This window comes from Zootoca vivipara, chromosome 7, assembly GCF_963506605.1.
Source record: "Zootoca vivipara chromosome 7, rZooViv1.1, whole genome shotgun sequence".
Classification (NCBI taxonomy): domain Eukaryota; kingdom Metazoa; phylum Chordata; class Lepidosauria; order Squamata; family Lacertidae; genus Zootoca; species Zootoca vivipara.
The window spans coordinates 40,949,408-40,965,297 of record NC_083282.1 but is presented as its reverse complement, the minus strand read 5'-3'; the positions used below and the strand labels follow the sequence as shown (position 1 = coordinate 40,965,297).

General features: G+C 39.0%; 1 protein-coding gene across 1 annotated transcript in view; it reads right to left on the bottom strand.

Annotated features, from left to right (window-relative positions):
• Positions 1-15,890, bottom strand: part of FAF1 (Fas associated factor 1) — a 172,505-nt gene that overhangs the window by 50,484 nt on the left and 106,131 nt on the right. The window contains exon 13 of the mRNA XM_035122849.2: positions 2,356-2,510. Within this exon, the coding sequence (XP_034978740.1) occupies positions 2,356-2,510 (155 nt within the window). The remainder of the gene's footprint in view (positions 1-2,355; positions 2,511-15,890) is intronic.

The following is a 15,890-nucleotide window of genomic DNA, read 5'->3' as shown; positions in this document are numbered from 1 at the left end:
CGACACCAAGTTGTGGGATAAAAGGAAAGGAGGGAACTCCCTACTCCCAGTGAATGGCAGCATGTACGATTTAGCCCAATCTCTTGTCCACATATTTTGCCGTGTTAAAAAGCATAGTTACTTCATTCATATCTGTGTTAGAAAGTACTTTTTATCCCTCTTTTCAATAGTAATTAAAACAATTAAAAGCATGGTTCAACACTGTGAGCTAATCTAAATTAAATTAAGATTATGGTAAATGCATCCAAGTAGTCTGTGGAGTATTATGCAAGAACATTGCATGTTTCAGTCTTAATTTGAAAAGTTAACTGCAATTAACTTATTTGTAAGTTACCGGGCGGCATGGTGGGGGAATGCACATGCCAGTGAACTAGTCCAATAGGAACACAAAACCATGTGATTTCTTAAGTGCTCTGTTTATATTAAGTAACAATTATCAATAACAACATGGAATGAGACCATCCTTGAAGTTAATAAAAAGGAGATCAGCTACTACAATTTTAAGATCCTTCCATCATAAAAATATATAGACATAGGCTCATTTGTACATACAATATTTTTAAAGACTATCATGATGAATGACATAACTTGCACATTCCACCAGTTACAGAAAGAACTTTGGTAAGTAACTATTGCCAGCAGACAATTAAGCCCAACAACTATATCACCATATATCACCATATGAGGAAACTTCTGTCTTTATCACAATTAGGCTGCATTTGACGAAAGTCAAATGGGTCAGATTAAATCCAGTGTAGCAATTCTGGATGTTTTTCATATTACAAAACTTTCCCACATGAGCTCAACACAGAGGCCCTTCAAACTAAACTTCCTGTGGTGTATTAAAAAACTATTAATAACAAAGAGACAGATGGGGAATGGGTGTTTGTAGACGGTTCCGATATTACACTTACATAACTACCGGTATGCAATGCAATAGATTCTATACAGTTCATCGGGATGTGGGAACAGGTTGCAACTTGCATACACACTACAGGTCCGTCCCACCGCTTTATTCCATCCCATAACTGAAAGTTCTCTCCTTTCTAAAGTCCCCATCCCAGACACAACAGATCACTGCATCAATTTGCAGGGAGTTTGTTGCACTTCCTTCTTATACGGTACCACCCTTGAACTCATTCTCCAAGTCTGAATCTTTATATAGCCAAACTGGCACCATCACGCACAAAGGGGAAGTATTATCAGGTGTGGAGAACCCAATGGTTTCCACCCAAACTGAAAAATCTTTAGGAAAACACAACCCTGAGGAAGAAACCCCCAAACAGGTAAAAGAGGACACAGAATGCTGGTTTAGTATTGGGGGCTAATAGACAGAAAATCAAGTGGAGGAAAAAGAATAGGAAAAAGAATAGTGCTGAAAGAAGGCATGACTGGTAGGCTAGAAACCTGAACTGGAGAAGGCCACACTGGCCCAGTTCACATTACATACGGTATTAAGCCATAGTTAAAATAAACTATGAAATAAGCAGGCTAGTGCATGCTTCTCAAAAGTGCATGCATTTCAAAAGTCCACATTATGCTGCTCCCCTGCTCCAGCTATGCTGGTGAGGAAACAAGCCAGACTCTGGCTTCTCATTAAGTGTACCTGCACTCATGGTTGTTTCTCTCCAAGATTTGTTCTTGGCTTACCACTCATGGATTGTTTAGGTGAAATAATCTACATATTTTTGCACACATGGAACAGCAAGCTAGCTAGTTTCCTTCCTGGCATGGAAGCAGCAGGAATGGAAGAAGAGTGAAGAATGGGCTTTGGAGCAGTGTGTACCAGCAAGCTCATTCACACTGAACTATAGTTTATTTTAACTACGGCTTAATATGATATGTTAATCAGATCACCACATCTCTTTGCTAAAGGTTCCACTTTTTGATAATAGGCTTTCCAGGTCTTCACCGGGTGATGGTGACTCTACATTTAAAATCTTCCAAGGCACCAAAAAAGGATGCAGTCATAATGCCTCTCACTAAGATATTTCGCTGGATCTCTTGCTCACTCTCCTCATTCACCTACTAACCCTGACAGATAAGAGGAAGACAATGGCCCAGGAGACTTGTGAATGAACAGAGTGGGGAAGGGTGTGTCGGACGCACAGTGGCTGCATCCTGAGAACATTAGCCTGTGAAACGTAAATATAATAATAAGAAATAATACTAATAATACCTTTATTGTGATTGTACAATATAATCACTGAACAATGTAAGATAAAGGCGGGAGGGAGGAGCAGTCCCACAATCTATTATTTAAACAGACAGTATACTATGTAACATCTATTATAAAGATACACTGAATTTCTTGAGTTCTTAAAACAGTTTAATATTCAACTCCAAATTATTTACCTTGCTCTGTTTGCTTCTTTTGTCATATCCCATGCCCAGGTTATGAAGTTCTGACTAAGGTAGGAGACGATAGATTCGGCACAAAGCATTTGAGAACAGAACACGTTGGTTAGCACACTTTCATCATGGTGGAGGTAGACAGCAAGCAGCTTTCTCTAAAAAAAACAGGGGGGGAAGTATTAGCATGATATTTTGATTTAATTGCCACACACACACACACCACACACTTTCAGATACAAGTGGAATTTCTGTCTCAGCCCTAACCAAATATTTTGGAGGCATCCTATTGATATTGCTGGAACATCCTTTCAACAATCTCAGCACCCAGCACTCCACTGCTGCTTCCATAGAAACAATTCTTTGTTTAATGGTATTTGGAGAGAAAGTGAACTACACTGTTCTTGCGATCAAGAACTCATGGCCAAAATGTTTATTTAAGAACATTTTTTCCTACAGAAATAATAATGCTGTGACTATTATATAAAAAGAAGAAAAGCCATGTTTACATTCTGTCACGATCACCAAAATTGAGTTTAGAATTTAATCAGTTGCAAATACTACTGTACAACCAATAGCTGATTTTAATGCAATGGCATCAGGATAGAAGGTTTACTATGTATTAGGGAGAGGGAGAATTAAACATGGGATGTAGCACCACATTTCCTTTTGTGCACAGCACCACAAAAAAAATCTGGATCTAGGGAAATTGTGTATTCAAAACTTTATCTGTAACTGGGGCAAAATCTCTCATTTACTTGGATTGTAGCCCTATGGAAAGAGCATTCCTGTGCAAACTAATCCCTGATTCCCAGGCCACATGGATAAAATAATATTGTGCACTGGGTAACATCCATCTGTTCACAAAAGGGGCAGAGTTCCAGCAGAAAGGGGTAAGGCAAGGCAATTTCCAGCAATTTCCCCTTCCCCAAGCAGCTCACAATGCTACCTTCCACACTGTTCTGTAGGGTCCCAACTCTGGAGCAGCATGGGGGCTATATGGGGAAATTGCCTCACCCACCACTAACCCCTAAACCCAAACTCCATTCATGGAAAGTCTCAATCTAACAGAGTACATTTATCTCATAACAACACTGATTTTTGTTTCAATTTCCTTTTCAAACTAACTAAATTGTTTACAGTAAGTTTAATAATGTTACTTATGCTATGCTGTTGCTTTATTTTACCCAACATCTCAGGGGAAATTGATAACTAACAAATTGTCTAGATTCTGAAATATGTTTGAAAATACAGTAGCTGATATAAAAAGAAAACTCACCAAAAAAATCTGATACCACACAACTCATAGCTTGGAAATGTTATATAAAATTTTACAACGTAAAATTTCATTCATTTACAATTTAGATAAATCTAAGTGTTAATTTCACAGGTAGTTTCAAATTGTAATTTCATAGGTAGTCTCGTACTGCTGGCGGTTTCACAAGGAACATTATTCCAGGAGGCTGCAGTGGCAAAGCCCACCATAGAAAGATGAGGTATACGGTAGTTCTGTTCCTAATATTTCAGCTTCTGTAGACAACAGACAAATTTAACTGAAACTTATTTAAATATTGTCTTGTAAATGAGCCCGAAAACATTACCAACCTGCAACTTTTTTCAACTAGCTTAAGAACGTAGGCGCCTGTATTTCCATGGTGGAAATGTGGGCCTCTTGGGGTTTTTAAGTGCCTTCTACCAAATTAAGTGATGTGGGGAAGATGCTTTGCTGGCTCCAGAAGAAGTGAATCCCATTCATCTGCTGCCAGCATGGGAACCAAGTGGGTTGGTGGAGCAGGGACGGCCTTGTCCAGCAGCCTGCTCAATTTCCTTACAGCAGGGGTAGGCAACCTAAGGCCCATGGCCCACAAGCAGCCCATGGGGGTCCTTTAACTGGCCCACGAGCTGCCTCTGACCTTGCCGACCCCTGCCTTATAGCCTATGGCTACCTGGCAAGCTGTTCCGACATAAGGCTGTTAAACTGCTTCTTCTTTAACAGACACAAGTAGTAATGAGCAAGCATCTTTCTTGAAAACTATTGTCTTTTTATGATACATTCAAATCTGCCCCTAAAGGAATTGGCCAAGATGCAATTAGCTCAACACATAATGTGGGTTCTGAAATTGTGTTTCTGGAAAACATTTTAAAAACAGTTTGCAATATGGCAAGGGGCAGGGGTTATAGGAAGTAAAAAATAGCACTGGGCATACCCAAAGTAACTCTTTGGATCAGAGCCAATGTATTTAACCAGCTAAAAATTGCCAGTTGAAAATAAATATGTTGAATGCATAGAAACATCTGTTCTAACAACATATTCATTTTAAATCTGCACATTTATAAAATACAGAGTTTGTGTAAGTCCTCAAAATCAATTTTAAAAGTATATAACATTTCAACAGTAGACTTTGGAAAAGGGATTAGACATTTACATTAATGTTTGTCTGCTTTAATTTAAAAAGCGATTCAAAACCAAGTACACATGCACCAGAAAAGGGCACCAATAAGCCTAACATGCACAGTTCCATATAAGTGCAGCCAACAATGTTGACTGAAACTAAACTTGAAAATCCAGGGCACTAATGCACAATATCAGGCAATAAAACAGCATCTCAGTGGTGATATTTAATTTAAAAAAGAAGAAAGAGGCAGGAGAAGATCAGGCACTGTCTGTTTTGGAGGATCAGCCATTCTGCATTTCAAAGCGTGGATCTCTGCAATATCCAGGTTACTGTGCTAGAATCTCCACTATTATATAGCAGTTGTAAGAGAGGGAGGGCAAAGATGTGTTTACTCAGTGATTAGGGCCTTAGAATAAGCCGCTAGCTCCTAGAGAGACAGCTCACCACTTATTCATTTGGGCCAATTCACAAAGCCTAGAAAGATTAAACATCCATGCTGAGAAGACAAGCGAATGCAGACGGTGAAAAAGAAATAAAAATTCTTTAAAAACTCTTAGATGACTTCATTATTTTTTCCACAAGGAAACTTTAGGAAAGTGTTTAGTTAGAGAAAAACCCACATTGACCTCTCCCTAAACCCTTAATCTTTCCTTTGTGGTGGGACTGCTTTGTGGTAAGCGGATGGCTTTGCTCTCCTCTTTTCATTGGGAGCAGAGAAAAAAAGGCTCTTGAGAAACTCCTTTCGTCCCAAAGAAACAACCCCATGAAACTGTTAAATATAAGATTCCATGTGAATGAACTTTCCAAAATATGTACAGTTTAAAGCTAGGAGTTGGGGCCAAATACTAGAAAACAAGGCAGGTGCACACGTTAGCATATGTAAATTAGAAAATGGCCAAAAAATTTTAACTACCCCCATTTATTGATCGAAATGCCATTCGGATTTCAAATCCAGATCATTCAGTTTTGCCATTTGTGTGCAGTTGATTGGATCTGTAGCTGTTACATATTGGTAAAAAGAAGAATCATATTCAGTCTCTTAGCTAAAGGTGCCTTGGAGATAGATAGATAGATAGATAGATAGAGATAGAGATAGATACAACACACACACACACACACACACACACACACACACACACACACGAGTAGTAAAGATCCAAAAGTACTCTGGGGAGGAAATGACTACCAAATATCAAAACTTCCTTCCAATTTACCAACATTAATAACATTTTCATTTAAAATATACAGGCAACATTTAACAATAGTATGTGTACTGTAATGATTTGAGCCCGTCTTTTTCCTAATACCAAGAAACCTTGCAATTGCTACATTTCTACAAAAGAATCAATTAAAAACAAATCCACACAAACTGTTTTGGATGAAGCAGCAGCGAAATCGTAAAACACGAGAAGAAACCATCAATCAAAATGCTGAGTGGTCTTGAGGAGGTTTGCTTTTCAGTGACCAAACTCCTTAGCAAAGTTCCCGGGAATGTATTAAGATAATAGGAGCTTTGTCCCTTTAGATCTTCCTCTGTGAGGAAGTGAGGTAACAAGATTACTAAAAGGGCATTATCTGGAGAAAGTATTACTTGGAAGTGACACCACTATTTAATTCTGAGGAAGATTTTTCTTTAAAGCACCTGAGGTAGCCGCCAAAATCCAAATGGCTCACAATGTGATTTGGGGGCCTAGCTTTTGAAAATCCTACCTGAGCCTGAGTGAGTGAGGCTTAAAACATGCCTAAATTCTCTTAAATTCTCTCTGGTTAATTTTGGTTTGTTCATTTATTAAAATTATATTTAAGAGAATAATTGAGAAATTGCCATGGTTCAGTCATTAAATATCAGGTATTAGTATCTGACATGGTCTCTTTCCCTAGTGCATTGTTTCCTTTGGCAGACTTGCTTCAGAAAAGCACTTAATTTTTCAACCCAACAATCCTAAAGGGCAGAATATGCCACCATTTGAAATATATAATTTTGAAATGCTAATTGCTTCTGAATGTAGGTGAAGCTTGTTAAGAATTATAAATTATTCTTAAATCCAGATTAATTTTCTGATCTTGCATTTGCAGCTATTTCCCCCCCTTCCATCAATCTTAAGAAACCAAAGAATAAAGGGTACTAATAATAAGGTATTTAGTCATCAGCCCAAGAACAAACCAGAACGACAGATAATATCTGAACAGAATAACAAAATAACTTTAATATCCACATTTTTCATTGTTTGTGGTCAAAGCTCTTTTTAATTTTAAGTTCAAAAGTATGTAAGACTTGTTTTCTATTAAATAAAAAATATGTATGAGGTGTTTTGTTGCAGAATAACTATGTGGCCAATAAGGACTCTGTAGTCCTTATACCTTGTGCTAGAGAAAGATAGCAACTGTGAGAAGACGAGCTCTGCACATGTGAAGGGACAGCTGATTTGCTTGCATTATTGAAGGAAATGGGGAAGCTTGCTTACATATCACAAATGTACGTGACAATGCACATGGACTTCTAAACCGGAGGCAAAAACCTAATTAATCAACACCAAATATTATTTTTTGCTATTCAAAACAGGGTATTGACCAATTATCTGGACTCAAGACCCACCAACCCACGGGGCTTCCATCTTGCCAGTTTACTGGCCTTTATCTAGCTCTAGCCCATCACAGAGTCCTGGCATCAGTCCAAGGATTGCACAGCCTCTTGATTTGGCTATTTCAGATAAAAAGAGCTAGGTATCAACAGTGTACTGTTGACATTTCACCCCAAATGACTGCTTTCAATGGCTTTATATGGATGATAAACAGCATTTGGGACAAGATGGTACCCCACAGTGCCCCAAGTCCCAGGGTGGCAAAAGACAATCACCCAGCTGAAAATGACCCAACACCTTCAATATCCATCCCACCAAATCAGCTTGGAAGTATACCATGGTGGATGATATCAAAAGCCACTGAGAGATTAAGTAAAAATAACAGGTTTGCATTCTGCCAGTCCTTTTCCCAAGTAGTAGTAAATCTTTATTACAGTCACTGACCAGCACAGTAATTTGCATTACATCATTGATGTTTAAAATATGTTAAAAAAAACTTTTTAAAATAAACTAAAATAACTAATCTAAAAGGGATCAATCAACCTTTGATCCTTATTTTTATATTAATTATTTACTCTGCGTCATAAATTATGATGGAATCTGGCTCTATTCAGGAGTACTTCCTGTGTAGGCGCACCGAATTCTGATAGCGTTTGCACAGAATCTTGCCACCGTAGCGGTGACCTGTGGATTAGAGTCTGAAAGGAGCCATTTAATTTGCAATTCTTCAGATTGTCCAGGTAACTCGTCAAATATCTTTAGGGTAGATTCATTTCGGAGGTCTCTGTAAAGGGAGCAACGAAAAAATACATGGGCGGTGGTCTCTATTTCTCCAGAACTGCATGGACAGTCTGTCTTCTTGGGGAACTTGTCTAAACTTCCCATATAGAAACGCTGATGGCAGTATATGAAACCTGGCCAGAGTAAATGCCCTTCTGTGTGATGGTATCTCTAAATGGGTTAGATAATCAGCTGGAAGCGACAGATATCTTTGGTCTTCCGATATTGGGAAAGATGGAACTTTATTTAAATCATTCTGCCTCTCAATGTCAATTATTCTCTGTTTGACTATATTTTTGGCTACATTGTCATACAGTCAATTTTATTACAGCAAGAGCCAGCATTTTGACTACATTGTAATTACAGGAGGTGAGGTGAGTTTGTTGAAGGCCTATAATTTGTGACTTATTTTCAATGGCTCTAGTCCATGGCGAATGATAGTTTTCTTTCAGTAACAACGGGAACCAGGCCCTGAGGACTGTGATGTAATTTCAGCCATAAATTGCACACTTGTATCCAGATTTTGGCCTCCACCTGTATCGTTCCTGTTTCTAACCGTAAGGTGGCATTTGACACATAGGGAGGTGTTTGGAGAGCCGCTCCAATAAACTTTGACTGGACTGTTTCTAATTGGATTAAACTTGGGATAGGGACATATAGTTGAGCCCCATAGAGTAGTTGAGCCTGTGCCTTCGCCTCATAAAGCTTTAATGCCGCTGGAATGTAATGGGCGCCTTTTGTTCTTAGAAATCTTATAATAGCAAAAGCGGTTTTGTTAGCTTCTGTTGTTCCTTAAACTAAATACTTAAGACTACTTTAGACTACGCCTAAATACTTAAAACTACCGGTATGCACTTGTTCAATCTTTCGACCATTTATAGTCCATGTTCGAATTTTGAGACGTTTTGCGAAGGACATTATTTTGGTCTTTTTATAGTTAATTGTAAGGAGGTTCTCTTGACAATATCCCGCCGAAGAGCCTGTCGTAATCCAACGTAGTCCTAGACAGTCCTAGACAGTTATCAGGGCATCGTCCACATATAATAGTATAGATATTTTCTTGTTTGCCAATTGGGGTGGATGGAACTCTAATTTCGATTGCGAGCAACATACCATGAGTTTGGTATTTGAATATAGCAATAGAATAAGCTGTAATAAACGAGGATCAATTGTGGAGGCTTTCAATTTTTCCCAAAGCTTGGATCGTGAAATGGAATTGAAGGCTGTTTTAAGATCTATAAAGGCTGCGAACAGGGAGGAGGACTTTGTAGCTGTGTATTTTCCAATTACGATGTTGTAGAAGTAGACAATGGTCAATAGTCGTTCTTCCTTTCCAGAATCCTGCCTGTTCTTCTGCAATTAAAGACTCCGCCTCGAGCCATTCCGAAAATTTATCTTTGAGATGAGAGGCGTACAGTTTACTCACCGTGTTGAGTAAACTTATTGGCCTATAGTTGCCTGGGTCCAGCTTGCTGCCTTTTCTGTAAACTGAAAATGACCAAACACCTTCAATATCCATCCCACCAAATCAGATTGGAAGGATACCACAGTGAATGATATCAAAAGTCACTGAGAGATTAAGTAAAAATAACAGGTTTGCATTCTGCCAGTCCTTTTCCTAATAAAGGGAGTGACCAAGGTTAATTTAGTCCTATAAATAGGCCTATATCCAGACTGAAATGGGTCAAGATAATATGTTTCATCCAAGAGTACCTGCAACTGTTGAGACACAACCCTCTCAATCACCTTCCCTAAAAAGGGTATATTTGTGACCGGGCAGCAGTTGTCACAGACCAATAGGAAAAGCATAGGCTTTTTCAGGTTTCAGGTAACATGTTTGAAAGATAATAGTCTTTTTGGGAAAAGGAATTGCAGTGCTCATCCAGGATCTGTAGGTGGTACTGAAGACCAAGTTATTGTTGACTTGATTTGAAATCTTTTATTTTTAACTTTTGACCTAAATGTTTGCATTTAAAGTAGATGTTGTTGTGATTGTATTAGACAGTGTATCCACATCTCTAGGCAAGCAGGGCCCAAGCAGGCCAGAGTGCAGCAGCCTGCAGTTTAGTGTCCAGGTCCTGAAAGCCAGAGAGGTGAGCAAACTGGCTTTCCCAGACCCAGGGAGCCTGAGGGGGACAAGGGAAAAAAAGAAAAGAGGGAAAGCCCCATCACACAAGTGGTAGTCCTTGCAGAAGGTTTCTGCTGATAGGGCTGCTTAGGTGGATCTTCTCTCTCAAATGTTATTTCTCCGCATGCCATTCAACGTTATTTTACACAACCATTTTTAGCTCACATTTAATATCATGAAGTAGAACTAGGCAGGTGATAATTTCAGCACATTTCTAAATCAGAAGTACACAGATAAGTAAATTTGATAACCATCTTGGTGAATCATTTTCAGCATCTAGATCTAAAGACCACATGATGAAGAATACTCAAAACCAAGCAATAATTTTACACACACACACACACACACCCAGTCTAAACCAAATAAGCATTTAGGATCAACCAAAGATTCAGAAACTTTGTAAAATAAGGATAACTAAATCTGTTTTAACTAAGAGCACTGGTTTGCATAAATGTAGCCCTTTGCTTTGCCCTCTGTGGTGACACAAACAGTCTTTTTAAAATATGATGCTACCTCATACTGAGCGAAGGAACCAGGTCCACCTAGACCACTACTCTGCTTGAACTAGCAGAACCTAGCCACAGTTTCAGGTAGACGTATTTCCAAACCCTGCCACCAGAGTCATTTAAGCAGAAATCCCAAGGATTGAACTGGGAACTTTCTGCATGCAGAGCATGAGCTCAGCTGAAATACAAACACTCAACACACTTTTTACAAAATGTGTGACATGCTTGAGCTGCTTTATAGCATTTGGCCTACATTCATAATCTTTTTAGGCTTGAAAATTAAGGCAGTTTCTTAATATTTTCAAAGTAAAATTTCAACACACTTGCATTGCGATTACCATTTTGACCAGCTTTTTATATGTATCAATTTCATAAAATGATTGAAGTATTGCAAAATATATTACATGAACATTTTTGTTTTGAAATACAGAAAATAAATTTGGATTTTCTGTCCGTGGGCAAGGTTGGATGTGCATATGGATTGAGTTATTCTTATCTATTCTAACTACTCACCTCCAAGCAATGTGTGTGGCCTCAAACAGATCATGTTGGCCACTGTGTTTATTTCAGTAACTTGAAGTGAAGCATTACAGATCCCCAATAATGTTTCCCTCTATCCACCTCAAGATTTGACCCGTAATTGATTCTCCCATCTGGTATTTGGGCTCAGCAGGAAAGCTTTGAGATTTAATTAATAATTTCAAAGCTTGAGTTCACTCTTGTTGGAGTTGCAATATCATGATATTAGAATATTTTGCATCAGAATATTTGTTAAAAACAGATGCTGGAATTATTAAAGGTACTTCTTGCTTGCAGTTGAACATTCCAGTATTTTTATTTTGGAAATGTTATCAGACTGTCGGACAGGCCTATTCTTTTAGCAATTAAGATGCTGCAAAAAGTAAAGCTACAAAATCTGAAAACAGCATGGAGACAGGAATTTTATTGCAACAGCAACAGTGAAACACATTTTTCACATCTGTTTCATCATCAATCAGTGATCACCTTAATATACTTTCGGAATATACAGAATGTTTGCTGGAGTCTAGATTTTGTTATCTGAATGGCTTATGGCACCTGGACGGCAGCAATATGGACCCCGCTATGATTATATGGCTAATCAAATTATGGATATAGAGGATATGATTCTGCTTTGGATTTAAGGAAAACAGAAAAAAAATTATATGAAAATAGGAAAACATCCATATGATAGCCATATTCAAGTATCTAAAGGGCTGCCACATGGAAGATGGAACAAATATTTTTCTCCTGCTCTGGAGGGTAGGACTCAAACTAATGGATTCAAATTACAAGAAAGGAGTTTCCGACTAAACTTCAGGAAGTACGTACTTTCTGACAGTAAGAGCCATTCGACAGTGGAACAGACTCCATTGGGAGGTTGTGGAGTCTCCTTCCTTGGAGGTTTTTAAGCAGATGTTGGATGGCTCTGGGGGTCCCTTCCAACTCTGAAATTCTACAGTTCTATAATTAATTTTTGATCTTAGATAATCCAGGGACACACTCTTGGCTTCCCAATAAAATTGCAATAGTGTGTACTTGTGGAAAAATATTTCAGTTTGTGTTCTTCCTCTTCTGCATAGTTGATAGAAATTAAGAGGGGGTGTTCAGCATTCATTTGTTCCCAAGGCAAATGCCAAGGGGTAATAGATTTCGGATCAGAGAATATGTTTTATTTGGGGGGGGGGACTAAGTGAGGGACATAAAATAAAAAGGGCCAATTGAGAGTTAGCTTGCTCAGTGGAAATTAAATGCTGTTGGCAAGGTAGAAAGCTTGTGGGAACAGAGTATCCTGGAGGGAGATAGTGAACAAAATAGTGTTGCAGGGTCCCACTTGTATAACCGTGCTCATAAATCCAGGCAGTGTTGTAATCAATTTCATCAGCTAGAACAGTGTTTCCCAACCTTGTGCCTCCAGCTGTTTTTGCACTACAATTCCCATCATTCCTGACCACTGGTCTTGCTAGCTAGGGATGATGGGAATTGTAGTCTTAAAACATCTGGAGGCACAAGGTTGGGAAACACTGAGCTAGAAGATCCTTTTGCTAAAAGCATTTATGAACTTGTATAAGGCATGTAAGGGTTCAATCTGAATTCAGTAACTAACTGGCCTGAAGCTGAATCCCAACATGGAAACATTGTGGGTGAGTGTTCTCAGGTGTGGGGATGAGGTTGCACTACCCCTAAAGGAGCAGGTATGCAGTTTATGGATACCCCTTGATCTACCATTGCCACTTGAGGCCCAGATGGCCTCAGTGACCCAAAGTTCACATTGCCAGCATTGCTGGTTCATCTGCTCCAATTCCTTGTGTACAGGGATAGCTTAGCTATGGTGATTCATGTTCTAGTAACCTCCTGGCTAGATTATGTGTGGCTGCCATGAGATGTCCTGGTAGCATCAGTTAGTGTGGAACTTGGCTGCCAGAATTTTGACGAGTACAGTCAGAGTCATTCAATATTACCACTATTTTGAAAGATCTACACTAGCTGCTTGTTTGCTTTAGAGCCCAATTTCAAGTGCTGGTGCTTACTTTTTAAGCCATAAATGGTTTGGACCGGAAGGTATTGCTCTTTCTCTACTAGCCTACCCCTGTTTTAGGATCTTCTGGAGAGGCTCTGTTCCAAGTACCCTATTAAGCAGAAGTATGTTAAGCTTCCACAGAGGACAGATTTTTTTTCTGTGGTGGTGCCCAACCTTGGAATGCCTTCTGTAAGTAGGCACACCTAGCACTGAAATTAGAATATTGTTGCCACCAAAGACCTTCCTATCTACTCTTGCATCTTTGAACCTGGCAGTAGCAAAGGCAGGCATGCACATATAGAAGAAATGTGAAAAGATAACCCATATCTTTACAGATCATTTAAAGGTGGATTTAGTTAAATTCATGTTTGAATTAGTACACCTACAGTATTCTATAACATACCAACAATAAACTAGGCAGAAAAAAACTTAGTTCATATGTGTGTGTATTTTAAAGAACTATATAGGTATCACTAAGGCTTCTAAAATGAATTTCTTGTTAGTAATTTTTATTAAATTTTCAAATTTCCATTATAGCCATCCATTCAACAACTTTCCTCCCTACCGTTTCAAGGTTCTTTTACTTTGTCCACCATTCCTGCATATTTTTTGTATATCCATCTAATTCATTTCCCATCTTACATCCCTTTTAAATATGTTATACTGTTGAATTTACCTTATTACTAACACCGTTTTCAACTGTACACAATTATTTTCAGCAAAATTTTACCACTCCGCTTTAAATACCTGTTCTTCTTGCTCTCTTATTCTACTTGTTAGACCTCCTAACTCTGCATATTCTATCATCTTAAGTTGCAAATACTCCTTGCTATGGACCTCCCTCACCTTCCATTTTTGAGCTAACAAGATCTGAGCCGCCGTTGTTGCATACATTAAAAGGTTTTTCTGACACCTGACAACCAGAATGCCTCTGGTTTTTTGGGGATTGTTGTTTTAAGCATTTTTTAATCCCATTACAGTATATATCATTTCCCATGGGTGGTGCTGTAGGTTAAACCACAGAGCCTAGGGCTTGCCGATCAGAAGGTTGGCAGTTCGAATTCCCGCGAGGGGGTGAGCTCCCGTTGCTCGGTCCCAGCTCCTGCCAACCTAGTAGTTCGAAAGCACATCAAAGTGCAAGTAGACAAATAGGTACCGCTACAGCAGGAAGGTAACCGGCATTTCCGTGTGCTGCTCTGGTTCAACAGAAGTGGCTTAGTCATGCTGGCCACATGACCTGGAAGCTGTATGCCAGCTCCCTCGGCCAATAACGCGAGATGAGCGTCGCAACCCCAGAGTCGGTCACAACTGGACCTAATGGTCAGGGGTCCCTTTACCTTTAATATTCTTACCTTTTTTGCATGCCCACCACATATTTAAAAAAGAGTTTTCATTTCTTTACATTTCCAACACAAATCCAATTCCGCTTATACATCTTAGCCAGTGTTCGAAACTCCCATTGGTCTAGGCGCATTTTACAGCAGGGCATTTCATTAGCATGAGCAGTTTCTGAGCTCTGGGAGCAGTACTACACCTAATATTTTAGATTAAAACTGCGGAGTGAAAGGAAAGGAGGATATTTTTCTGCCTCCCCACTTCTGGAGAAGAGACCCTCTTAAGAATATTGGAGGTGGGAGGTGGGCAGGGGAAAGAATAGACCGTGTGAAAAATGAACATAATATTTTAGCTGCAGTTCACTTGTTTTCAGCCTTGTATTCTTGTTATAAGACAAGACATTCAGTTGTTGTGCCAATAACCTAGGTTTAAGGTGCCATTTAGCTCCTAGCTTTCATTTCTCAGTTTCTAACACTGATCTAAGCTAGTCTACTCGGGGTTAGATACCATCTATGAATCATTTTCATGTATTCTCTTTCAACGTGTAGCATGCAGTAAATTTCAGATCTTTCTTCCAGAGTTTCTCCCAGAGGTTTAGTTCTATATTATACCCTATATCAATTGCCCAGTGGGTCACCGAGGCTATAACCAGCTCGTCTTTTGTTTCCCATTCCAATAAATTGCTTATGCATTTTAGATACAGTGGTACCTTCGGTTTAAGTACACAATTGGTTCCGGAAGTCTGTACTTAACCTGAAGCGAACTTTCCATTGAAAGTAATGGAAAGTGGATTAATCCGTTCCAGACGGGTCCGCGGAGTACTCAACCTGAAGCGTACTTAACCCGAAGTATGAGTGTAATTGGTTCTGGAAGTCTGTACTTAACCTGAAGCGTACTTAACCTGAAGCGAACTTTCCTATTGAAAGTAATGGAAAGTGGATTAATCCATTCCAGACGGGTCCGCGGAGTACTTAAACTGAAAGTACTCAAACCGAAGCATACTTAAACCGAGGTATGTCTGTAATACTTTTTCCTTATTCTGCAAAAACTCTCTTTCAGATTGTGAGCTTGTTGTCCAAAAATCCATTTTTCTTATCTAGTTTAAACATATCATATAATGGATGATACTGTAACCAATCAGTAACTTGGCTCTACTTCTAACATTAATTTAAGGCAGGTTAGATTATGAGAGAGTCAGAATATGTATGTAGGAGAAGACAGGCTTTTTGACATTGGGCAATAACACATTTTCAGTAACTATCTTAAAAGAGA